Raw genomic sequence first — 26914 nt, 5'->3', positions numbered from 1 at the left:
TTATATCCCTCTCTTCCGTAAATGAACGTGGATATTTTATAATAACATGAAAATAACTATTAACATGAAAAAAAGTTTGTCCTTGAATGGCCCAGCATCACCTCACACGTCCCTGGAAACACACCGGCGTTCCCGCGGTGCACACTCCCTGCTCTTTAAGTGTCATCCAACCCCAGCGATGGACTTCAACAGCCCTGTAGCTTGGGGGGCATTTACGAGTAAGGTATTCCTGATCTTTCCAATAATGTTTATATATTGTTTTAAAAATAAATTAATTAATTTATTTATTTATTTCTGGCTGTGCTGGGTCTTAGTTTCTGTGCGAGGGCTTTCTCTAGTTGCAGCGAGCAGGGGCCACTCTTCATCGCGGTGCGCGGGCCTCTCACTGTCGCGGCCTCTCTTGTTGCGGAGCACAGGCTCCAGACGCACAGGCTCAGTAATTGTGGCTCACGGGCCCAGTTGCTCCGCGGCATGTGGGATCTTCCCAGACCAGGGCTCGAACCCGTGTCCCCTGCATTGGCAGGCGGACTCTCAACCACTGCGCCACCAGGGAAGCCCCAATGTTTATATTTTTGATGGCCAATGTCTGACTCTAGGCAGAGAATTCTTTCTAGACCCTGTGGTTGCTGGTGGAGCTGGCAGGTAGGTCTCTGAATTAAATGGTGGGTTCCGACCTCATCGCCATGGTGACAGGAATCCGTACCAGCTGACCAGGTGACCTAGTGTGTGGGGCTGAGTTACAGGTGTGAGCCATTTCTTTGTCTGTGGTCTCAGTGACTCTCATTCCCATCCCCTTGGGCGGGTCACACCAGCAGTACCATCCCAAATTACATCTCTGGCATCTCGGTTGGGAGGACCTGAAAACCAGGGAATGCCACCTACTGTGCATACCTTGGAAGAGGCACATGATACAGTGAGGTGTATATATGTTAAAAAAAAAAAAAGTGAGAAAGCTAAGCAAACAGGGTAAGCATTGCCTATTTACTTACAGATACAGTGCCTGGTGCAGAGTATTTACTCCAGAATTTGTATCGAATAAATAAACCAGGTACTAAAACCATACTGTATAATAGCCATGCATCTACTGCAACCACCATTTACTGACTATTTTCTGCACTTTAGGACCAGGTTCAGGATAAAAGAGCAGAATAGTTGAAATGCAAAGCGCTCGTGGAATGTGAGGGGGTGGGTGGAGGGGTGGGGAATGTGGGAGTTTCTTAGGGAAAGAGGACCAAGCAGAAAACGGGAACACTGAAGGGGTCAGCAGTCGGTGTCAGGGGTCCAGCGTCAGGAGCGCACCTGTACCGCCCACCGCCTGCTCATCCACTGCCTTGACAGATGGTCCAGCCCACCCCACCCGCCTCCCACGCAGAAATGCGGCTGATTCTCCTGGGGCGAGCTGCAGGCAGACCACGGTGCTTCCTGCCTCTTTGGGTCCTCGGAAGAGACCTGATTTGTTGGGAAAATGCTCTCTTGGGCGTGCTTGCTGTACACTGTATCTCTTGGCTGTGGCTCCGTTGGCCTCGCTTGCCACATTCCAAGTTAAAATAGCTCACGCTCCTTCCGGGCGGGACCTAGCGGAGTCCCCAGGGCCTGGGGTGTAGATCTGTGTGGAGGGATGGAGGGAGGGTCTGCGGTTGCCACTCTTCCTTTGGATGGGCATCTGTCCGCGCCTTTCAGCCTCAGCCGCCAGGCCTTCGTGGGACTGGCAGAGATGCCACCTGTGTTATCTGAACATTTAGAGCCTGGGGTTATCCATCTGCAGTCCCTCCTGCCCAAATCAGTCATGTGATTGGAACTTTCTAGACATTTTTAATCCTTGCCGTGGAGGAGAGCAGTGTCTCCCTCCAACAGCGAAGTACTCATGCAGTGACGAGGCTCAGACTCCAAGAGGACAAGAGGTTCAAAATTAACCAAGGAAAGTGATGCGAGCACTAACCTTTGGGGCATCTCAGCAGGGATGCCCGGTTCGTCCACATTCATTACCTTCCAAGTGATGGAATCATCTGGGAAATAAATTTCTTATTAAAATATAAAATCTCCCCAGAATCCCTCTTCAAACTTCAAAGGGAGATTTGGGGGAAGGATATCCTACCCAATTTTAATTATTCCAGAGATGTTTGTGGTAGGGGGGCGGCAGGAAGCAGAATTGTTTCTTGGTGCCAAATCCAAATCTGCTTCTGTGCTATCAGTCGGTTTCCAGGGCACACAGCTTGGACTGCAGCTTTGCTCAAGCCTGGGGCTTCGCTCGGAAGAGAAGGAGTTAGAACCACTGGTCCAGCTCTGGGCTGCAGTGATTCGGAGGGAGAGGAAGAGACGAAGCTTGCTCTGGTCATCCCTGAGGGCACGGGCACTCACCTCTCCCCTGGGTGTGCATTTTACGTTTCAGTGAGAGACCTCATTCCCTTGGAGACTTGAGAGCAAAAGCCAACTCAAGAGGCTGTCTTGGGTTGGGTCCCTGAAATAGTGATTTATTGATGGACAGTTCTTAGGCAAAGGGGAGTGAGACAGGCTCAGGAGGAAGAGTCAGCCAAGGTGTATTCTCAGCTGCATGCTGGCCTCAGCCTGATCCTGCTGGGACCAGAGGGCATGGATGGCACCATGGAGATATCCCACCTTGAGGCAGGGGTTGGCCGCACACTGCTCTTGAAGCAAGGACTTAACCTTCCAGGCGTTTAGGGTGAGGTGTCTCGCATCAGCAGAGGGCAGGTCTCAGGAGAAGGATGCACTCAACCTTCATGGCAGCGGGTGGTGGGTGCCCCAGCCCAGTGGAGGGGATCTAGGTAGCCACCGAAAGCGTCCCCCACAGGGATACTCCCTGCTGTCCTGCTTGACTTCACCTGGACTGGTTATAGTAAAACTACAAGTTCTTGTCACTAGGAAGCACCACTCAGCTGTCTGTGAGAGGTTCACTTTCCTTTCCAGACCATCATACCTTAGCAGGTTTCAGATGTGTTTTATAGAGGGATGGGGAGGAAGGTGGATACGTAAGCTAATGTAGCTGGTCAAACATTATAGCTTTTCCCTCGGACCCAGCACCGCCAGCCACGGACGTAAACAGTCAGCTATTCATCCAGGCTTGTTAAAAATCAGGGCATAAAAAGAGCTGATTTCATTCACTTTATAACAATGCAGTTTCCCCCAGGAAAGGCAAGATTGGCCAAGATGTGTGTGGTCCATACCTTTGGTGTGAAAGATGTTTTCAAGACTTTTCTCCCTTGTATATGCCTGGCCCTCCCCCTGACTGTTACCATGGTTCTCGCGTAATACTCACTTACTTATACTCTGCAGCGTTAAGAATACTTAGGCTGTTTCCAGCACTTGCCTTTCTGTTATTTGGAAATGGTCACCAAAATTTACAACTTTTTCCGTTCCCAAACCCAAGTTGCCATTTCCTTTCACACCATGAGGTTCTGATCTCCAGGTCCTCCACACAGCCCAGATTTGGGGCTGGGTGTTCTGTTGTCACCTGAGTCTGTTCCTGCTTCTAACAGACCAAGACAGAACCAGAAATCCTATTCTGTTTGGCTATTTGGATCTGAGCTTCCGGGTAAGAAGATTTTTTTTTTTTTTTAAATGATGTGACAGGAGAACGTAGAAGTGTCTGGAAAGTGTTCAAGACCAGGGAAAACACTGTGAGAAGACGATCCCACTGCATCCTCATGGCTCAGACAAGTCAGATGTGCCCCTGGCTCCGTCAGTGGCACCAGCCGTGGAAACTTTGGCCACGGGTAGCTATTTCCGAGGCTTCTCCACTCGCCGCCTCACCCCATCTCGCTCTGCTTCTCCCCGCCCATGTCTCAGAGCAGGTCCAGTCCAGCGTTGTCCCGTCCTAAACCCCAGCCAGGGCATCTTCAGGCGGCAAGGACCCACAGGCAGGCTGGAGTCTCAATGAAGAAACGCCTGTCATTGAACACGAACAGGCCACTTCGGAGCTGATGGGCAGACAGGCGAGGTGTGTGGCTCATTTGGGATCCCGTCATTTGTAGGGAAGGGACGACGGACTGCCATGCGCACACCCAGGGACGTGGGAACAAGTTGCCCCCCCCTCCCCTGCAGCTTGCACTCATGTGGCCTGGATCCCATTCCTGCGGTGACTGAGTGCAGGATTCCTTCGGGATGATCAAGGGGATGTTTGTGGGAGAAGCAGCGTTCGTGTGGTTCCCGGGTTAGCCTGGCTTCCCAGAAACGGAGCCTGGCATGAGCGCTCATGTGAGAGTGATTTGGAAAGGGCTCCCTGGAAAACTGGTGGGAGAGCGAATAGTGGGACCAGGGAGGGTGGGGACGCCATGCCAAGCAGAGACTTTGGCTCAGAGGAGCCCTGGATGCTGGCTCTTGGGGTTAGAAACACCCTGGCGGGCCGGCGTGAGGAAATGGCGACGGGTCCGCGGGGAGGCGGGTGCAGCACAGGCAGGGCTGGCTCGGGTCCCTCCCAGCGACTTTCCGTGGAGTTCACGGGAGCGGTCACTGTGCCAGGACAGTGCTTCCTCCATGTCAAACCTCGCTCTGTTGTAAGCTGGCATCTTCCGGGAGCCCTGATACCAACTCTTTGCATCTTACACTGTGGGTCCCAACACACCAAAGCAGATATGGGGGTACCAGCATCCCATGGCCAGAAATGTGCAAAGCACAAGATGGCGCCCTGGGATGGAGCTCCTGCAAAAGGTGCCAACATGCCTTCCATCAGGATGTAGCTCAGGTCCCAGGAGAATCTAGGTCGACTCCTAGCTCATTCTCGGCCGATGACAAATGTCAAGATGCAGGTAGACTTTCCCAGCACTTACATGAGGCAAGAACGCTGGGCCAGTCCCTTTTTGGGGTGGAAGGGGCCAGAAAATTGTTCTGTCTGAATAGGAAGCCCTGGATGCAGAAAACTATTCACTGCAAGGCGCGCGGTGGAGCAGAATCCCAGACTCGACACAGTCCAGGGTTCTGTTTCTCTAGCCCGAGGCTTAGTAAACAGCTAATCAGGAAAGCTGACCAATTTTCGTCTTGGGTCCCATTCTGGGTTCTAATGTACCATGAAATTCAGTGCAATTCCACAGGCTTTTTCAGATTCTGGGTGAAGTCTTTTCTTTTGGAAAAAACAAAGCTAGGGTTTGCATAAGCATGTGCTTGATCTCTGTGAGCCTGGGGAAATGTGAGCTGAGCCCTGACTCGTGGATTCTGAAGAGGCTACTGTGGTGGAGAAGAAAGGGCGCCTGCCCTAGAGGGCCTGCCCCAGGGGCACGCTTGCTTTATGAACCTGGCCTCGGTTTCCCTCTCTGTAAAGTACAGAGCTGTGCGGGTAACCATGAGAATTAGGAAAGGTCACATTAGGGAAGCAATGACCTCGTCATGCATGAATAGCTCTTACTGTTTCCACTGGAGAACTTGGCTTTCATTCAGGGAGAAACACATGGAAGAGTCCCCACCTCATTAAAACCCAGACAACTGTGCTCCTTCCACCTTCACACCTTGGTCTCTGAGTCCTCCCCACCTGGAGGGCCATCCTCAACGGCCTCCCCTTCTTCAAGGCTCCACTCAGGACTAACTCACCCCGTGCAGCCCTTACGTACTGCTCTGGTTCACGCGGGTGCTTTAGTTCCTGACCCCGAATACCGCCTACTCTCTAATCCATGTTCATGTAGATACAGATCAATTATTAATGTAGTTATAGATAAAGTTATCATTTCAGACAGAGGGAAATAGTGGCAGAGTTCATCTTCCCAAATGGCTGCAACAATAACTCCAGGACCACTTGTCCTTCCAGAATCCTGTCCGTCCCCCAACCCCCCACCAAAAATCTAGACAAAGAGTCTACTGCCCCATCCCCATCAGGGCAGTCAGGCCTTTGTAAGCATCTTACCTACAGAAGGTGGTAGAAATGCTCTGTGTGACTTCCCAGGATCCGTCATAAAGGGCTGTACAACTTCCTCCTGGGTCTCTGTCTTGAAACACGTGCCTTGTAGCTCTGAGCCCGTGTAAGAAGCCCTCACGCTGAAGAGACCCTGAGGAAGAGAGAGGGGTGCCCAGGAGCCCTAGCAGTTCCAGCCCCCCGTGTCTGAGTCTCCCCAGCACAGGTGCCAGAAAGGCAGTGAGGGAGAGAGCTTCATGTTTCCAGTCCCAGCCACTAGGTCATTGCAGTTGTGTGAGTGGGGAGGTAAGGACCACTTACCTGGGGCCAATCAACCCCCAGAGTCCTGAGCCATAATGATAAAAGGTTCTGGTTGTCTTAGACGGCTACCTTTTGGATAGTTATTATTCAGCAATTGATCTGTATCATATACACATACACATATGTGTGTGCACATATATACCTACATATATGTTTGGGGATATAGCCTGCTTTCTATTGTCCTCCATTTTGTGTGTTTGCACACTTAAATCTGGCCTCCTCAACCGGGCTGCAAACTCCAGGAGGGCAAGGCTGTGTGGTCTGCGCCCTGGTTATCCTCTGCCGGAGTTAGACCAGCACGGTGGGTGTTACAACTACGCCGTGCATTGTTGAGTTAAACGGATGGAGAAACGTCTGTGTGTACATCTGTGTCCCTGAAAAGCCTGCTAGCATTACAGGATGCATCTGTGATCATAAAGAAATCAGAGTCTTTTTGGTCTTGGAATCATTCTCAAAGGAACCTTGTACCCTTGGAGAGAACCATTTGCTTGAAATCACTGAGAATAAGCCACTTGATTTGCTCTGCTTCTGGGTCATAGATAACACAGCTCTCGCCAGCCCGCCCACCTGTAGGCACCTGGCCACCAGCCTCTTAGATTAGCCGGTGATTATGACGGACCTTGTTTCCTTGGTCCAGGACTGCCAAGGAGTTTGCCATTTCCATCTTCAGATGAAAAAGCAGCCCCTTTGCCCATGTCCTCATCTTCATGTTACCTAGGACATCAGAGATCTTTACGCAGTTAAGTTCGACAGTCTGGTCATATTTATTTGAGCGATGCAAGAAAACATAAACGTCAGAGTCGATCCTAGAATAATAATATTATTTGTTCCCTCCCACCCCCCAAAAATACATATCTCAAACATCAAAAGGGTCTTTCCTTTAAAAAATTATTTCAGTAGATTTTCTCCATCGATCTATATGAAATGCTCCCAAATTCGGTGTTTGCATGAGAAAAGGTCAAAGAAGTAATGATATGAACTTCGTTTTCATCCTTTGAAAGTCTGCTAAGTCATCCCACCCTACCCACCCGTCCAGTGTGCCAAGTGAGCTGCAGGCCCACATCCTTAAGTACGTGTTAAAACAGTCCTGGGATGGTAAGGGTGGAGAGAGGATGCTCATTGCCTTTGATTAGCCTTTGCCTCAAATGGGCCTAAGATTTTTCCTGGTTTGTGACAGTAAATGCGTACGTTTGCCTCTGGCCTCTGTGACATCATGATGAAGTTTATTACATCACCAAGTTTATTACGTCACAAAATTTATGCCACCGCCTCTGCATCTTCCTATCCCAAAATAATCATGTGGATTTCTTTAAGGAGTTCTTTGACTGTTTTCAACTCCAGCCAACCCTGTAATGAAATATAAGCACATAGAAAGACACAAGCTAGCCAGAAATAACAAAAAATCCTAGACTCTGAAGGGGGCAAGCAGTCATTGACTTGTCACAGGGAATGTGAGGGAGTTCTGACACCAGAACAAAGTGAAACCTTTCCTTCTGCCTTGTTCTTAACACACGTTCTGCTATTTATGAGTTTGGTCTCAACCAACTCAGGAACTGAGCAGAATTTTCCTTTTCTTCCTTTAAAAAAAAATTAAACATTACTACTTTTATGTGCTTTATGTAATGGCCTGATTTAGTCAAAAGTTTGTTTGCTGCCTACCTTTCTTTTCTGTTTCTGAAGCTTCATAAGTTAGTCTGGACTTGGAAAGCCTTTATTAAACACCTGCCTTCTATTGCTGTGAATTCCAGTTTGCCAGCTTCATGTGCGACATCAAAATCTGACACTTTGGGGAACACGTATTCCTCCAGACTCCAAAAGGAAAGTGGGATGTGATTTCCCTGCTTTGGCTGTAACTGGTTTCTGATATCACTTTGCCTCCTAACACACTTTCTTGCTTCTGAGCCTTCGGGCATCACCTTCAGAGACATCAGAACTGCCACAGATGCTCCTTGACCTTGAAATATTTATAGCTGAGGGCTTTGGAAGCCTGCAGGATCTCTTCCTGAATCTTTCACTGTACTGAGTGCACTATGTCCAATCCTTGGTTTAACCATATGAGTTGGTATGAAATTAGGTCACCTCCCAGCCCTTTCATCATAACTTGCCAGCCCATCCAGTGACCTTCACTTTCCCCAGCATGCTATTTACCAGTGGGTCACACAGTTATTTCGGGCTGCATTAGTTCCATGGAGGACTTAATGCGGCTAGTAGCAAGTTTGGGGAACATGTCACGTGCATTTAGTTTACTGGAAATTTTCTGCAGCAGGTTATGATCTAGGATATATTCTGGACTTGACTTCCCATCATTGGATGCATTGGATTAATGCTCCTGTAGGAACAGTTATCAACTCTGAACAGAATAAAGAAAAACAATTGTTTAAAAGCTCTGGAAAGTGAATAGATAAAGCAAGCCAGAGACTGGAGGGTTTATGATGTTTCAGAGAAGGGAACCACACTGTGCGAGGGCCACACCCATTGGCTTTTCCCAGTGCAAGTTCCCAGGATGTGCACTGCGTGAGGATAGAGCTCTAGCAGAGCTACACCCGTGATCTTATTGGGCTGAGACATCAGAGATTAGAGTGAGGAGCTCCCGAGCAGCTGGAATTTGGGGGACATCCCAGAAAGGAAGAATTCAAAGATGGAGAGCCCAAAACATGCATATAAATTCCCCTCAAATTCTTGACTGACCCCAAAATTGTGCATGCCTTTGGGGCAACTCCAGGCAGTTCCTGGGGAACAGCAGCTGAAAGGCTGGAACTGCCGAGTAGAGATTTCAGTAGCTACCAGCGCTGGGGAGACAGAGTTTGCAGTTCAAGTCGCCAAAGTTAAAGAGGGTTGCTTAAACAGCTCAGACTTTCCATTGAAAACCTAAGGACCGTATATCAGGACTAAGAGTATAATAAAAATAGCCTTTATTAGAAAAAAGCCTAAGACCAGCACCAGAGATGACCCACCACTAATTTAACTTTCTGCTCCAACAAAACTCAACACTCTTCAGAGGAAAACAGCAGAATCCAGAGTCTCCTCAGTGCATCATCTGTACAGTCGAATATACAGCCAAAAATTACTAGACACACCTCAAGTAGATTCTAGATCCTCTTGCTTTGATCTGCCTGCTCCAAACTGTGGCTAGTTTTGCTCTGCTAAATACAAGACAGGACAAGGCTTTCTTAAGATATCTTTTTTGTCATCAGTTCATATATACCCTTGGTCTATACCCTGAGAGCCTAGTTGGAGAACAAAGTCCATTGTGGAATCAAAAGGCATTTAGTCTCTTTCACTCGAAGCTGTAATGTGCCATTACTTGAGCCCAGTGATGGGCTAAGAAAATGGAGAGAAATGGCTATAAGAATTACTTTTTGTTTAGGATTAATTATAGTCCTCTTAATTTTCATTCATATTCAGTGACAGATATTTTCCAAAAGATGGATCCATGATAGTTGGAATCTAGACTTTGGATGCACAAACTTAATGATCCAACAAAAAAAGCCTTGAGTTCTAGTCTACCCTTCAAAGAGTTTCTGGTGTAACTAGAAGATCCTTGAGTGTTTTGACCCCAAACCATAGGTAAATTGTCAAAAGTATCTAATGTATGGTAACATAAAGGGAAAATGGTTTCCTCCAGGTAACATCTTCATTTTTCCCTCAAGGAGAGTCCAGGGGTTGCCAAATACTAAATTAAGAGTAAATACAGCTTGTATTTTGCCAACTGAATTAGCCAATAATTTGTCTATTTATTTACATCTCTTCCTACAACTAGCTGTGAGTTTTCTTAGATATTTATTTCATTATTATAGACTAGATTTCAAGATAGTATTTTATAAGTGGGTAACCACCTAATACATCTGCTTGAATATATTTGGCATATTTGGGCGATCATATTGAAACTTTTTTTTTTCAGTATGAGTTCTGAATATGTTGCTTTTAATTGAGATATAGTTGATTATTGAAGCACTTTTAATCTCCCTCCAGCTTTTCAATGGATTATACTGGAAATCAGGTGCAGATCAAAGGAAATGACTGTTATCACTATTACCAGGAGTAACAAGGGCCAGTTATTCTTTCTTTTTAGGATTTTGTCAGCAAAGCTTCAGTGCAGGGAAATAAGAAGCACACATGCCCCCGTTTCCTTTCCCATAACCATGGCAGACATTGTTAGCAGATCACGATGCTCTACCACAATGAACCCCATCCAAGATGCAGCCTAACAGTCAGTCATTACCAATCAACTGATGAACATATGAGATGAGATCTACTTTCTATCCCTGAAATTGATGATCATGGAATAACATCATGGAGAAAAAGAAAGCAGGTTTTAAAAGGGGAAGCAGAGGAGAACTTTTAACAGTGCTTCTCACCAAATCCTTCTGCTAACTGCCTTTCCATCTATAGACCAATAGAACACTAAAGGTTGCTTCTAGCTCTGAAATGTGATGAGTTAACATTTTAAAAAATCACTGATTTTGAAACTCCCAGTCATTTGGCATGCACACTTCATCTTCAGTAGAATAAATGCTTAAAGGGTGAACGTTTTCAACATAGATTCCTGTAGGGAATTGTTACATTCAAAAATAACTATTTTAATGACATTTCTCCTAAGAAAGTTTTTCACATAGCCTCATCCTCTCCAAGGGTGCTGAGAAGGAATGGACGTTCTTTCCAACCCTCGTGTGTTGGAGCCATGTAGTGGGTTTCTGCATACATCAGAAACCCACTTGTTGGTCTGTATTTCTCTGGATCGAGAAGCAGACATGGGAACACGAGAGATGCAACACCTGGGTCAGACCCCAGTTCATCCATCCAAATGTTCTGTCTCTGCCATTGGCACCAAGGGGCATTTTGAGGAACAGAGCAGCCCAAGGAGAGCATAAAGTTCTGAACACCACAGTGCTATTTACCATAAATATTTCATTTCCTTTAATAAGAATTCATTACTGACACAGCTGTGATGATCCCACAGGAGCAACAGCTGTGAGTGGTAGGCTCTTGCCTCTGCAAAGAGGCCTCCTTCCCTCTGTGGCCATGCCTGTGGCCTGAGAACACAGCATTATTCATGGGATCACTGTATTTTCTACAGTAGCTGCTGGCTCAGGCACTTGAGCAGCATGGATGCCTTGGTGTTTTATTATTGATAAAGAAATATGTTTCTAGTTCATCAAATTAGATTTCAGGGCCCTGCCAGGCCAAAATTCTATGTAACTAATGACTGGGGTTCTTCAGTTGCAAAGAATGTCTGTTCCCTTCCAGGAGAAAAACTTGTGGGATGATTGTTTAAAATCTTTTGCCAATATGGACATGAGAAAAAGAGCTCTGGAGTGGAAATCAAGGAGCTTGTCATGGGTGTTGGATCAACTTCTGCACCATGAAAAAGGGGCAAAGACTGTCTCCCAACCTGCGTTCAGGAGGGAGGGGGTTCTGTGCTGCTGTTGATAATGCAGGATGCATCACTTCTCTATAAATGCATGGAAATGAGGCCATTATTGGAGGGAAAATTCACCTGAATATGGATGAATTCTCTGCTGGAAAGACTAACCTTTGTTGAAATGGAAGGGTGCACGAGTGCAAAAGTCCTAGCTCCCTCTGTCTAAATATGGATTTGCCAGAAGTAGGCCCTCAGGCAAACTCACGTACAGGTTTATTTTGGAGATGGTTTAGATAGGGGAGTCCGGAAAGGAGACAGGGAAGGGAAGGCAGCCAATCAAAGGAGTGTTACAAAGCCAGTTGTCACTCTGGGCAGCTGGAGCTTAATCCCACTGAGAACTGTAGCAAACAGCACAGAATATGCCTCAGTTCTCTCAGCCAAGCAGTGAGGGAGCTGGGGTACTTATACACCCACCTCCCATCAGACTTTGGTGGAGGGCTTCTCCTGGGGCAAAGAGACATAGAGATTCTCCAGCTCATCCAGCCTGCAGGATCTGGGCAGAGCTCCCATCCTCAGCTTTGGAGAAAGCCCTCAGGCAAAGAGATGCAAGTGCTGGCGGTTACCCAGACTGAAAATGGTAGGACCCCAGGGAGGTGGGCAGGGCGTTGATGCCTTGGGAAACACCCCCTGTCCCTATTTCTCCTTCTCCATTATTTAATAGAGTAAAAGGACCTACCATTTAATCATTACTTACCTGATTCTAGGTACTACATATTTCATAAGTATCATCACAATTAATCCTCATAATAACTGTATAAACTGCTATTGTTTTCATTCTCTCATTTGCACATTAAGAAATTAAGACTGGAGAAGTTTCAGGAATTCTTTCCAAGGCGACAGAGCCTATGAGTGGTGAAGGAGGGCTTCAAATCCAGGTGTTCAGGCTCTTATAAAACCCTGGCTTCCTGTGGTAAGCAAATGTCACCACATAAGCATTTGGCTGAGATGACCTTTGTCAGCGAATTTGGCTCTGCTACCTTTTTGAGTAATAGTTTGAGGGGCCCTGGATTGAGGCTTCTGGTTACCATGACCCGTGTTACATCCTCCTTCACAGAGACGTTATCCACCATCTTGCTTCCACACACACATCAACCCATTTGAGTCCAGGACTTCGTTTCTGGCTTTTGAAAGGGAGGACTTGCACCCTTAAAAGTCAAGGGAAAAAAATGGTCCATTTGCCTTTTCTAATACAGAGGGACCGACATGCTAGAAAGTCAGACCTCAACTATGACGTCTCTTCCATGAACATGGTGTGAACATGGGCTGGTTACTTGCCTTCTTTGGGCCTTGGTTTGCTCATCTGTAAGTTGAGGATAATGATTCCTATCCCATAGAAGCAATGAAAAAGTGGTAAATACACATTTACAGTACTCCATAAAGATTAGTTCTGTGCTTCAATTCGGGACGCTTACATTATTGGTGTGATTTCAGAGTTGAGGCTTCCCTTGCTTCCAGCCTAACCTTTTGTTCACTCATCTGTTAAATCCTCAGTGATCAGGACTGTGCATCCTTTATCTTTCTGGGACTGGGCTTAAGTACAGTACCCAGAGTAGGCATGGTAAGGGCTAAATAAGTACTTTTTTTTTTTTGCACAATTTTGATTGGTTAATAAATTTTCCATTGTTATTGACAGTCCTTAGAATGAGACGCAAATTCCATTGATGACCTCACAGCAGCCTGCACTCTCCTGTTGGCGTCAGGCTCCCCTTGTACCCCTGTGTTCTGCTCAGCCTCACTGAGCCTGAAATGCCTGAAACTGTTCTTCTTTTTTTTTTTTTTTTTTTTTTTTTTTTTAATAGTTGTTTCATTTCCCCAACTCAATCGTTTGGGTTATTTTACTTTTTTTTTTTTTTTTTTTAATTTTATTTATTTATTTATTTATTGACGGCTGTGTTGGGTCTTCGTTTCTGTGCGAGGGCTCTCTCCAGTTGCGGCAAGCGGGGGCCACTCTTCATCGCGGTGCGCGGGCCTCTCACTATTGCGGCCTCTCTTGTTGCGGAGCACAGGCTCCAGACGCGCAGGCTCAGCAATCGTGGCTCACGGGCCCAGTCGCTCCGCGGCATGTGGGATCCTCCCAGACCAGGGCTCGAACCCGCGTCCCCTGCATTGGCAGGCAGACTCTCAACCACTGTGCCACCAGGGAAGCCCCTCTTCTTTTTTTTTGTTTTTTAATTTTTATTGGAATATAGTTGATTTACAATGTTGTGTTAGTTTCAGGTGTACAGCAAAGTGAATCAGTTATACATATACATGTATCCACTCTTTTTTTTGATTTTTAGATTCTTTTCCCATATAGGCCATTACAGAGTATTGAGTAATTCCCTGTGCTATACAGTAGGTTCTCATTAGTTATCTATTTTATATATGATAGTGTGTAAATGTCAATCCCAATCTCCCAATTTATCCCTCCCCCCCCTTTTCCCCTGGGAACCATAAGTTTGTTTTCTACATCTGTGACTCTATTTCTGTTTTGTAAATAAGTTCATTTGTACCCCTTTTTTTAGATTCCACATATAAGCAATATCATGATATTTGTCTTTCTGTGTCTGACATACTTTACTCAGTATGACAGTCTCTAAGTCTATCCATGTTGCTGCAAATGGCATTATTTTGTTATTTTTTTATTGCTGAGTAATATTCCATTGTATATATGTACCACATCTTCTTTATCTGTTCCTCAGTTGATGGACATTTAGGTTGCTTCCATGTCCTGGTTATTGTAAATAGTGCTGCAATGAACATTGGTGTGCACGCGTCTTTTCGAATTATGGTTTTCTCTGGGTATATGCTCAGGAGTGGGATTGCTGCATCATATGGTAGTTCTGTTTTTAATTTTTTAAGGAACCTCCATACTGTTCTCCATAGTGGCTGTACCAATTTACATTCCCACCAACAGTGTAGGAGGGTTCCCTTTTCTCCACACCCCTCCAGCATTTGCTGTTTGTAAATTTTTTGATGATGGCCATTCTGACTGGTGTGAGGTGAGCCTGAAACTTTTCAAGGTGTGGATACATCCACTTTCACAGATTCTTTTGCAGGTAATTTTGTTCAGGGGCCTTCAATCATGACAAATGTGTTCAGTTGATAAACAAACACTTATTAAGCAACTGTTCTATTACAGGTGCTTAGGTAGGCACAGGAGATACAAAGAAGAATAAATTTCCTCCAACCTTACCCACCCTTCCCCAGTCTAGTGGAGAAGACAGGAGAAACCAAAGGTTGCCTCGAGGCCTCACATGCAAAATGCTCTAGGGATGCTGAGGACATGTTTGCTATTGCATTGCTTGGATATGCTGAGTAACAAACAGCCCCAAATCTCAGTGGCTAAGAAGCATACAAATGCTGTTTATTACTCATGCTACCAAATGTGCACATCAGGGGGATGGGATTCTGATATCAGTTACTCAGGGACCAGGCTGATGGAAGATTCATCCTGACAGATGTTTCCATGAAGGCTTAGCCAAGAACGCGCAAGGTAGTGAGTCAGACACTGGCTGTGAAAGTCTGCCTAGAAAGGGCAGACAGCCTGTCGTTTTGTTCACATTTCATTAACCAAAGCATACGGCATGGCCCCATCTAACCATGCAGCGGGCCTACACGTGTGCTCCTTCCAGGTCTTGGAACAGGAAGAAATGGGATATTTGTCCACAGGCTGAAAGGCCACCCAAGTTGGAATCCGGTTGTTGGGTGTTTTATTGAATTGTCCCTCCCAGTGTCCTTTCTCAGCTAATAATTCTGTCCTGGGTGTACACAAAAGCTGTGTCCTGGGAGAAGGGCTCTCTGAGTCTATTCACTTGGTATTTGTCATTCTCTTTCGTGGACCCGGACCTGGTGGGTGCTACCCAGAGAGAGGTCCTGCCCTCCGGGAGCTCACAGGGTGGTTGAGTCCAAGGTACGACTGCAGTTTGTTGGAAAGTCACGTGTTGGGTACCCACACAGTATGACAGGGCCACCTAAAGAGGGTCGGGAAGGCTCTGTGGGAGGCTAAGTGTTACCACACCTGGCAGACTGGGTTCCCCAGTGTTCGTGCCAGGGGACCAGGGAGCTGCAGGCGTCATGGGGGCGAGGGGTGGGGGAGCACCAGGACAGATCAAAGCGTCTAAAAGAGAAGCATGAGGTCACCCATTGCTGCCAGGGAGGAGTTGGGCAGTGTCAAGACCCCAGTTCTTGGTGCGATCCCCAAGGGGCCAATCAAGATGCTCTAGGTATTTTGTGATTAAAAAGATAAACAAACCCTGGATGAGAGAAGGGCGTTGTGTTGGTTGCAGCCGCACAGATTCCTTTCACTCCGGTGTTTTAAGGGAGCCTGGCCTTTTCAGGTGTGTTGATCTTCACTTTGGGCCGCTCCATTGGATCAATACGTAATTCGTACGTCTAAGGATGCCCTGAAAGCCCCTGCTGCATTAAAAAAAAAAAAACCAAAAAACTCTCCATCCCCTTCAAACCTCCATTTAGACTCATCAAACTCAGGCCTCAGGAAAGCGGCCAGGAGAGAGAAGGAGGTCGCTGATTGCCGTTGCCTTGGTAAGGGGAATCCGCTCCCCCCAGGCTCTGTGGTTTCCATGGGAACAGCACTGCTTGCCTCTGCCGGCCCCCGGGGCTGGCAAGATGTACCGGAAAGAAAATTGGGGGAGAGAGAGAGAGGAGCAGAAAGAGACTTTGAGGATTTTGAAGGTGTTTGGGGGAACCCTCAGCTGGATGTGTTGCTGTTCCTAGCGTGACACGGGAACCTCGGGCTCCCAACAGCCCGAACAGGGAAGCACTTACCAGAGGCTCATGCACTCACGCAGCTCCTTCGGGCTGAACGCCGCCCTGGAGAAACAGACGAAGAGGCCAGGCAGGCAGGAGTTGGTGACTGGTGGATTTTAACACCAACACTGGGAGGAATGTGTCCCCGGCCCCCTGCCGGGCAGCATTCCACCATCATTATAATTAGGAAGAGATGCAATAGGTACCCGGGAAGCATGGCGGGAGGTGTTTCACACACGCTGTCTGTGCTCTCCCCAGCAACACTGCACGGATGGTATCCACACATCATCTCACAGATGAAGGAGGTGGGCTCAGAGAGGAGAAAAGATAACCTGTGAGTGGTATAGGTGGGATCTGAACCCAGCCCTGATTCCCCATGGTGGGTTCTTACATGAAATCTAACCAACAGTCCCAGGGTAACGTTAAGTTCCCAACAATGGTGGGCATCCTAGCTCAGGCCTTAAGAAATGCCCTTGGTTCTTTTGGATTTGGATGCAAGAAGCACCGCCAAGTGGAGGGCGGCTGGGACGGCATCAGTACCGCCATCAGCTCTGCGGGAGGCACTGCAGGCCCCGCCTGGTTTTACAGATGAGGAAACTGAGGCCAAGAAGTGCTGGGCAGAGTCTTCCAGTCTAGCGGGCCACCCTGTCTCCGTTCACTCTTCTTGGGCAACTGCAGCTCTTCTGAAAGCGCCGTTTCTGGGGTGTGTCTGAGTCTGTGCCAGCCTCAGGTGGGGCTTGCTCGGCCTCAGAGAAGCAAGCTCAGCCACTGCCGGCAGTTATTTTCTTGAACCGTAGGGCCAGCCGGGGAAGGCTGACTCACTCCATCCCCGGTCAGTGTCCCAGTCCCCTCCCTTCAGAGCTCTTCATCCTGCGGACACTTATTAGGCACCCGCTGTATGCACTGACCGTACTGTGCGCGTGGACCGGAGGGAGCGGAGACGAGGAACCGCAGCCATTTTTCAGATGGGCCAACAGATGGATTGAGGCCCGCAGAGGTGAAGTGACACGTTGACAAAGGCCACACCGTGGGAGGCCTGGGTGTGAACCTCACAGCTCCAGATGCCCAACTGAGGACGCTTTCCTGGGCCCAGGCTGACCCCTTCTTAGGGAGATTAAACACCATCATACCAAACTGCTTTAGAACCTGGACAAAGCAACGCTGCGTGAAATAGCAGTGTGTGTACTGGTAGACGCTGTGTGGGGTGCATAGGAGGGGCTGATGAGATAAGTCATGAGCACTGGGGGCCTCCCCCCAACAAAGCTGCTGCCCCAGTGGGTCTCTGGTGACAGGGCTGCTCCTGAGTCACATCCTCTGTGCCCAGGGTCGTCTGCTACTGCCCTTTGCAGATGAGCCAGATAAGATTCTAACGTGGTGGATTCGATGCTTAACATGAGAACACGTTACAATGCAGCTCACTGCGATGCACTCTGAACACTCAGGCACTGCCATGCTGGACTCGGAAGGCACAGCACAACGGCAGTTTACCCAGACTTTTAGGCCCGGGCCCAGGGTCTTCCTTCTGCCACCTCCACCCCACGCCCCGCCGCTCCGTGCTGACACCAGTTATGCATGAGCAAGTTAGGGGCTCTTGCTCCTATTCATAAAGACACCCTGTCCCTCTTCCCTTCCATTCCCTCACAAGGGCGCTTGGAGGATCATGGGTGTCCCCTGCAGACCCCTTGCAGGCCATGCAGGCATCACCACGCCACGTGTGAGGATGGTTTCTTGATGCACCTGTGACTCTGTCTAGGGCCTTCTCTGCTCCCAGGAACACACCTGACTTGGCCAGTGCAGAGCTGAGCAGAAGTGTTAAGGGTCTGCCCTAAAGTGTTGAAGACAGCCTTAAACATGACGGATGGGTGTCCATGTATAGCCCCGGGGCATGTTCTGTAGAGTCTCCCAGAGGGGCCCTGGCAAGTCTGAGCCTATGTATCAGCCCCTTCCCTTTCTTATCTTACCTCTCCACTCCTCTCCTGGGATCACCTGCTGGCCTTCAAACTGTTGTCTGGGGGCCTGCTCTGGAGGGACCCGCCTATGAAGGAAGCTCATCTCTTGGAGGGCAAGAGGAGACAGCCCCAGCTCAGTTGTTAAATCTCTTTTCGTGACTTTTTTCCAAAAGATGATGTATCTCTAAGAGGGAGCATAAAATATCTGCAGTATTCTCTGCAAGGTGTGCATCATTGTAATAATTTCATCGGCCGCCCGATGTATGTTTTCAGAGGGGCTGCCATGAAGGGGCGGTCGGAGTGGGAACCGTGTCAGGTGAGGCTTCCCTGGCGTACTTCTCCTGGCCGCTCTTCCCACACGCCTGGGAGCCACCAAAGAAGAATTCTGTTGCTGTTCGGAAGCAAACCAATTTGAAAGCATTTAACGAACTCTCCACTGCCTTGCATTCCCCACAGCTGACCCCCTGACACACCCACGCTTTGTCTCAGCCACTGCCCAGCCACCTTCAGCTCATTGAGGAGGTCCGGCAGGGCCAGCTGCTCTGCTCACAGCCCCCAGCCCCCCTGCTGCTACACTGGGATCATCTCATGGAGAATTTCACCGATTTTCTCGTGGCCAGTCATGGGTTCCGACGGGAGGAGACACCCTTGACAGAGGACTAGGAGTTTCCGGCTGGTGAGGAATCAGGCACCAGGCCAGGAAGAGCAGATCAAGATAGGGACACTGCCAAGCCTCCCACTCCCCAGAGAGAGAGAGAGGAGGGTCCCTGAGCCGTAAGGAAGGAGGAGCCTGAAGGAGAGTGCTGTGGTTCCCACGCCCACTCCCCCTTCCCGTCCCCCCCCCACCACCACCACCCCCACCCAACACGTGCTTGGCCAGGACTCTGGACAGCATTCAGCCCCTCCGGCGTCAGCGCTGGGCTCCGTGGGTCCTTCCCCATCCAAGAGCACAGCCCTCAGCCTGGTCCTGTCCGAGAGCCCCAGCCAGGTCCCAGGGCTGGCTGGGCATCCAGACCTCCGCCGAGACCCTCCCCTACCAAAACTCAAAGCCCAGAGGACCCACCTGGTCATGGTCATTCCACTCACTGTTGAGTGCCAAGGGGATTTAAAACCGAAGTGCCTGGATTCAAAACATAAATGTGTCACATACGGACATAGTACCCTTGATCGAACCATTCTTGCGGGTCCTGGTAGAGAAGCAGGGATGACGGAGCTGGCACGGTGTGGGCGCCTTGCAGACACAAGGCTGCCTGCACCGTGGCCTTCACTCCCTTCACCTGCTGCCCTCAGCCAGGTTGGGGTAGGAGGGACCCCTCACTTTTCCCACCTCCTCCTCGCTGATGGTAAGCGGTCCCCACGCGTGAATGTTTTGCATGGCACCCATCACAGGGCAGACCCTGGTTTCAGTTTCCCCAGGATGATGGCTGTCCTGATCGATACAGTAACCAGGCCCACCAACCAGTCTCCACTTCTGGGGGTAGGTGGGCAATGGGATGGTCACATTTACCCGGGAGCTGCCCGGCGCTGAAAAGCCCCATGGCAGCTGCACAGAGAAATGCAAAGGAACAAACAGCCCACCTGCTTCCCTCTGGGGTGTGGAGGCAGAATTTAGGTCAGATCAGGTCCCCTGCTTGGAGGGGACCCTCAGAAGGAAGAGGTCACCGGGTGGAGTAAGATGGCAAATAGATGCCAGGAGCCGGGATCACAGCAGTGAGGGCGGCCCCGGCCCGTCTGCTGGGTGCGTGGTCCTCGCTGTGGACCCTCTAGGATGGTGTCCAGTCCGGCTGCCCCTCGGGTTCCTCGTCTACAGCGCGGGAGCAGCAGCTTTCCGTCCCGGGTCAGAGGCACAGTGGGTGCGAAGTGCAGGGCCCATGCCTGCCAGGAGCAGAGCTCACTGCGTGCGCCGTTGTCAACTCTGCACAAGTCTGTGTGGCCGTCCTGCCCTCAGAACCTCCGTCTCTGCCCAGCCCGGCCTGTCAGCAGCCAGCCCATCCCACGGGCGCTGAGGGTTCATACAGACAAAGGGCACATCAGGAAGGAGCAGCGTGGCTGGGGGCGGGGCTTGTCATCTTCAGAACCACGGAGTGGGGCGCAGGTTTGGCCAGGTCCAGGCGCACGGTGGGCCAGACGGTGACAGGAAATCTGGGCTCTGGGTGCCCGAGGGTGAGAGACAGGCCTGCCCTGCAGGGTTCCCTCTCCTTCGCTTTGCCCCACAGCGGCTATCAGCGTCCTGGGTTTGGAAAGTGGGCAGAAAGGAAGATTTCTCGTGGTTTCTGCCCTGTACTGGACTCCCTGGGGAGGGGAGGGCAATGTGTTATAGAAGTGAGAGCCGGGAGGGAGTCATAAGAGGCCCAGGCCCCAGGCCAGGGCAGGAGTGGGACAAGGAAAGGAGGGACAGAGGGACGGTTTAGAGCAGGGACTTAATCCTGTGTGTGCCACGGACCCCTGGGTAATCCCTGAAGCCTGCAGACCTCTGCTCGGGAAAACATTTCAGTGTTTGCAAGATGTGTGAGGTGACAGAGGGAGACTGATCCGCTGAAATGAAGTTGTCACTGTGTTAGAAGATAGGGCTGCGTGATCGTGGTTCCCGTGTTTTCTCATGAACCCTTGGTCACAGGTGGCGGTCTGCAAGCCACCCTCACGCGCAAGTGATGAGTGAGCCATGCGGATGGCAGGACAGAGGATCATGAACGTGTCTCCTGGGGGCAGAGCCCGGGTGCTTCTAGCACAGCTGCAGTTTGTTGCCTCCATTCTTATATGGAGGAAACACCAAATTCCAGTTAGAGATTTGTGAACATGAAGATGTAATCTTTCCTCATCCAGGTTTGTGGACCCCATACCAGAACAAGGATGGCAGCGCTGTCCCAGACCTCCCGCCCTGAAAGTGTTGTTACCTGTACTGAGTTGGTTTTCTCTCTCCCTTCTGTAGCCCTGCACGAGTTCCCCAATGACATCTTCACCAACGAGGACAGAAGACAGGGGGCGGTGGTCCTCCACGTGCTCTGTGTAAGTACCCCTCTGGTGGCCCTGCCTTCAGGGCCAGAGGGAAGGCCTGGAGGGGGTCGGGGGGGCAGAAAGGTGCCCTCAGAGGAGTCTCCCGTCTTGTTCACATACCTGGTGGGGGGCCTGTGAGCCCCAAGGAGGGCGATCTCCAAATGTACTTTTTAAAAAATGTTTTTATTGAAGTATAGTTGATTTACAATGTTTCAGGTGTGCAGCAAGGTGATTCACGTAATATACGTAATATACGTATATATATATGTGTGTATATATATACATGTACCTATTCTTTTTCAGATTCTTTTCCATTATAAGTTATTACAAGATATTGAGTATAATTCTCTGTGCTTTACAGTTAGTCCTTGTTGTTTATCTATTTTATATATGGAAGTGTCTATCCAAATGTACTGTTTCTAAGAGGCCACAGGTGTGTACGCTGGAAGATACCTGGCTTTTTCTTTCCTTGATACCCATGCCCAGGGCGTGGGTTCTGAGGTCAGACAGAGCATGGGTTCTCTCTGCTGAAACGCCACCTTCTTGGGGAGGCCTTCCTTTCCCAACCAGCCTTTGTAAACTGCCTGTCTTTCACCTTACCCGGCTTTGCTTTTCTCCACGGCACCGAGCACTCTGTGACATAATATTATAGAGTTATTTGCTTATTGCCCGTCACCCTCACTCACACATCAGCCCCATGAGAACAGGGATGTAGTTTTGTGCGAGGCTTCCTTCCCAGGCCTGTTCCTGGCACGTGGTGGGGTCAAAAGCATTTGTTAAATTCGTGGATTAAATGTAATGGCACGTAGTAGGTGGTCCATAAACGTGTGTTCTGGCTCTTAATATCCACCACTGCCCTAGCACTTCGTCCACAGGCCCAGTGGCTTGAAGGCCTTTGATTTTCCTTGTCCCCACTCGGAGAGTTTGGGGGCGGGTGCAGGGGTGAGGCTGTCTCGCAGGAGTGGCTGCAGAACCAGAAAGTCCCAGGGCAGGTGCTCCACTGGGTTCGTCACTGTGCTGTCCCATCTCAGTGGCCTTCACTCTCCCCCGGAATGCTCTTAATTCCATTCTGGTCACTTATTGCTGGGACACGGTCTCCAAATTTAGTGGCACACCCAATAACCACTTTCTGTTTCTCATGGGTTCCAGGGGTCAGTAGTTCAGAAAGGGCACAGAGGGGATGCTGTACCCCAGGATCCGGGGCCCGGGGTGGGACGATTCGGATGGCTGGTGGTGACGCCGATGGCTGGGGCCGGAGCCATTGCTGCTGGAGGAGCCCTCGGAGAAGGCTCGTCCACTCCCTTGTCTGCTGTCCGTGTCTGCAGTGCCCAGAGGACTAGCCCGGCTGCGACTGCTGACCAGAGCACCTCGCTGTGGCCCCTCCAGCGTGGCTCCACGTGGCAGCTGAGGGTTTGCAGAGAGAGGGTCACGGTGACAAGGAAGAAGCCCGTGGCCTGAATGGCCCGGCCTCGGAAGTCACACACGTCATTTCTAGCGGCCTCTATTACCGTCACACATACACCATGACTCAGGGGAGGGGACAGAGACCTTACTTTTCCATCCACGCCTGACCTGAGTAGGTCAGTGGGCACACCTTGGGCTCTGGAGTCAGACCAGACGTGAGTTGGGGCCCAGTTCTGTGCTCCTTGCTTTGTGCGTGGCTTCTGGTAAGATATTTACCCTCTGGACCCATAAGCTGCCCTCAGCGTGACTCCCTTCCTGGTGAACGTCTTTCCCCACTCACCCCAACCAGCCAATACTCTGCCTGAAAAAAAGGCACGAGGGATCTTCTGTCAGCAAAGACATTCTCTAAAAATACCAAACGATAAAGCAGACTCTGCAGCCTCCTGCCCTTCAGGACAGTTACAGGCACAGAGCAGTTGCTGTGGATGCCAGCTGCCACCCCTGGCACCAGGGAGCCTTCCCGGTCACCAGGCTGAGAAGGCCCAGGCACTGCGTCGGGTCCAGAACGCCCCAGCAGCCTTAGCGCCCTGATGCCTCGGCATCTGAGAGATGGGGCTTCCACTCGCGGCCCAGGCCCGAACGGCGCGAGCTTCCGTCTCCCAAGGCAGTGTTGTTGTCTGCCGATGGCGGGGCTCCACCTCCCACCGGGGTCCTGTGAATCCAGCTGAAGGCAGAGGAGGGTGCGTGTGCCTTGTCCTTCGTGAGCCGAGGGTCCCCGTAAGGCCTCTGCCATCTGTGGCGGTGCATCCCAGGCAGGCATGAAGGCCAAGTAGACAAACAAGGGTAATTTCCCACTTTGCTTAAAGGTGCTTTTTTTCCCCACGTGCCTAAAAGAGTAGCACGTGGGGAAAAAAGACATAAGCCTGCAGCTACACACTTTTTCATCACTGATTCTGAACCCTGTGAGTTTGCTTTTCACGGGAGGCTTTTCACGTAGCTGCTGACCTCAGCCGGGTGCTGGCCTGTGGTCACAGGTGGTTCCGGCCCTGGAACCCTGCATCATAGAAACCACAGGTTTCCTCGGCCCTGGGCCCTGCATCATAGAAACCATAGGTCAGGGAGTCCAGGGGCCAAGGTCAGTGTCCACCCCTTCAAGACCACGCTCCAGGCACCCGGAATTTCAGAATTCTCCACCCAGGCAGCCTGTACCTGTGGCCAAGGCCTGCGCAGGCCTCCTCCCCGGACCCACCTCTCAGAGGGAGGAGACCCCGGTGGAGAAGCCTGACCTGCTGCCTCGGGGGGGGTCCACGTGCAGGCAGGTGCAGGACGGGGCCGGGCTCAGGCCAGGAGGGGCCCCTCTTCTCCACCTGTCAGGGTGGGCCTGCTGGTGGCCTCCCCAGGGTCAAGGAGCAAGTCTATGTTATCCTACCCTTGAGAGTGTAAGCCCCCTGGGGGGACCTGAGCATCACGAGAAACCCTTGTGCAGCATCTGACGAGTCGCAAAACAAAAGCTGCTCAGTCCCTGATTGTTCAGCACTGAGACAAACCATTCTTTTTACCCCTCCACCCACTATGGCACCCAACACATTTAAGGCGCTCAGAAATTGTCAGATGAACGTTGTTGGATGTAAGAAAGGCTGCCAGGGCTAACCTGAGCCATTTTGGTGGCCAGTGGACAGATAAATGCATGAGTCAGAGCTGCAGGAGCTACATACAGATTCCTGCCCTCAGCCTTCTGGAAAGCATCTCCAAGCCCCTGCAACATGGTGGCACCGGGCTGGACCCTTCTAAAAGCCCGGACACAGCTCACCCTGCAGGAGCCCGCTGTCTTGTAGGCAGGCCCACCTCTGGACCGCTCCCACGGTGTGTGAGCGTGGCCGTGGCCCCCCCCAGTGCCGTGGGAACTCAGTGAAGTCTCCATCCAGTGCTGGGGGGCGGCTGAGTGGGCTTGAAAAGTGGGCAGGCATTTTCTAAAGGAGAAGGGGGAAGGGATTCCAGGCAGGAACCAGAAACCCCTGATCGAAGATGTAGACCCTCGAGTCCAGGGGGTCTGGAGTGAGCGGAAACTAAGGTGGGAGGGTGGGAGGTACCAAGAGGTGACTCGGCTGCTGGCTTGGAAGTGCGGGGAAGCAGCCCCCAGTCGCCGTCCCTCCTCGCCTGGGGAATTGTGACCCAGAGAAGTCTGCTCCCCAGCCAGGCGACAAAGGTCCAGGAAGTCCAGCGAGGAAGGCTCAGGGCCACTTTGGTAGGGGTCCCAGAATCCAGGTACCTGAGGAACACCTCTCAGGGCATCATAAATGGGATGTGGGGATTCATCATCTGGTCTCCTCCAGTGAGGGAGGGAAGCCCTCTGTGGGAGGATCCCAGAGCTGTGTCCTGTCACCCCAGGCCACCCCAGGGAGGGGGCCCCGGGAACCGACTGGCAGTGATTTGGGGTCTCCACCAGAGCGCCTGAGCCTTTCAGAGTATATCCCAAAACCTGATTAAACTTCACATTTGCACCTAAACTCACATACCCCTTTCCACACAGACCCCGTGAGTTTGCTTTTCACGGAAGGCTTTTCACGTAGCTGCTGACCTCAGCCGGGTGCTGGCCTGTGGTCACAGGTGGTTCCGAGGACTCCCCGAAACAATCCTTCAATCTTACTTGTCAAAAAATCTCACCTCTCTTTTTCTTTTCTTTCACGCAAATACTTCCCTCTTTTGTGTGAGCTTTGTGGAAATCACGTAGCCATTTCTGGTTAAAATTTCCCCACACTGTGACTTTAACTTTCCCTTGGCTCTTTCTGGTTTTGTGGCTGTCAGAAATGCTCAGACCTGAGATTGCACTAGAAAAAGAGCCCTTCCAACTTTCTTTCCATATGGGTTCCTTCCTAGAGTGGAAATCCGTTGTCTGTGTAACTTTATCAACAATGATTATCCCCAAGGAAACACACTTGTCTGAGAACTTGCTTTACAGTCAGCCTGTTCTAATGTTGAGTTGCTGAAAGCAGTGTTCCTGGTCTGTGAGGAAATGTGCACCCTAGAAACTCATGGGCCCTCCCCCAAATGGATGAACAAGCCTGGAAATAACTTTCTAGAATCATGCTTTGTTGGTGATTTATAAATACCTTGTGAAATTTTGCTGCTTATCCAGCATGTAGACAGCTGAATCTTTGCGATTGTGAGCCGGGCTCCACATTTTCTCTTCCAGTGAAGAAGCTTTAAGTAATCAATATTTGAGATTCTTTCTCAAGACTGGTCTGTCTTTAATAAATCAGCCTCCACAGCAGAAGTAAATGCCCCCTGTGTACCTTGTCAGCTTCCGAAGGGATTCTGCCTAAGTTTTGAGCCTTCTTTTTGCATTTTTTAAAAAAAATATTTATTTATTTATCTTATTTTTGGCTGTGTTGGGTCTTCGTTTCTGTGTGAGGGCTTTCTCTAGTTGTGGCAAGCGGGGGCCACTCTTCATCGCGTTGCGCGGGCCTCTCACTATCGCGGCCTCTCTTGTTGCGGAGCACAGGCTCCAGATGCGCGGGCTCAGTAGTTGTGGCTCACGGGCCCAGTTGCTCCGTGGCATGTGGGATCTTCCCAGACCAGGGCTAGAACCCGTGTCCCCTGCATTGGCAGGCAGATTCTCAACCACTGCTCCACCAGGGAAGCCCTCTTTTTGCATTTTTAGTGCGATTCCTCTCTTTCGGCGGGCAGAGATTTCTACGTGCTTGGGTGTGAGGTGGTAAAGTATCGCACTCCTGGAAATGAACATGGAGGCCTTACAAATGCAAATTCTGCTAAGTGAGTCTGGAAGATAGGCTGCTAGCTGGTCCAGTGACTCAGACCCACCCATGGACCAGCCCAGGAAAGAAACATCAACGAGAATGTTTCTGACATCCATCCTTATATTCTAAAACCTAGACACTCTGTGCCCACGGGAGAGACTTCTTCCTCCGAGGAGCTTTTAGGGTCACATCAGGCTTCCCAGGGTGGCCAAAGGGATGCTCAGGCCACCAGGAGGTCCCTGACCATCTGCCTTCAGCCAGCTCTGTCCAGGGGGGGGACTCCCTTGTCCATATCTCCATCCTCACTGCATCCCAGTGTCCAGTGCCCATTTTTAGTGGCTCCCACGTGAGACGAGGAGGTGGGCTCCCAACAGCGTGGGTGTTTGAGAAGCACAGGCAGGAACCGTGTGCTGGGCCATCACGCGAGTGTGCTGGGCCATCAGCCGTGTGCTGGGCCATCAGCCGTGTGCTGGGCCATCAT

General features: G+C 50.2%; 1 protein-coding gene across 2 annotated transcripts in view; it reads left to right on the top strand.

Moving 5' to 3' along the window:
- SLC24A3 (solute carrier family 24 member 3) overlaps positions 1-26914 on the top strand; it is a 472654-nt gene that overhangs the window by 253472 nt on the left and 192268 nt on the right. For both annotated transcript variants that reach the window (XM_036827175.1, XM_036827174.1), the window contains exon 3: positions 21207-21283. In XM_036827175.1, the coding sequence (XP_036683070.1) occupies positions 21207-21283 (77 nt within the window). The remainder of the gene's footprint in view (positions 1-21206; positions 21284-26914) is intronic.

Source organism: Balaenoptera musculus, chromosome 15 (assembly GCF_009873245.2).
Source record: "Balaenoptera musculus isolate JJ_BM4_2016_0621 chromosome 15, mBalMus1.pri.v3, whole genome shotgun sequence".
Classification (NCBI taxonomy): Eukaryota; Metazoa; Chordata; class Mammalia; order Artiodactyla; family Balaenopteridae; genus Balaenoptera; species Balaenoptera musculus.
The sequence above is the reverse complement of the archived record's forward strand: the minus strand, read 5'-3'. Positions and strand labels throughout refer to the sequence as shown.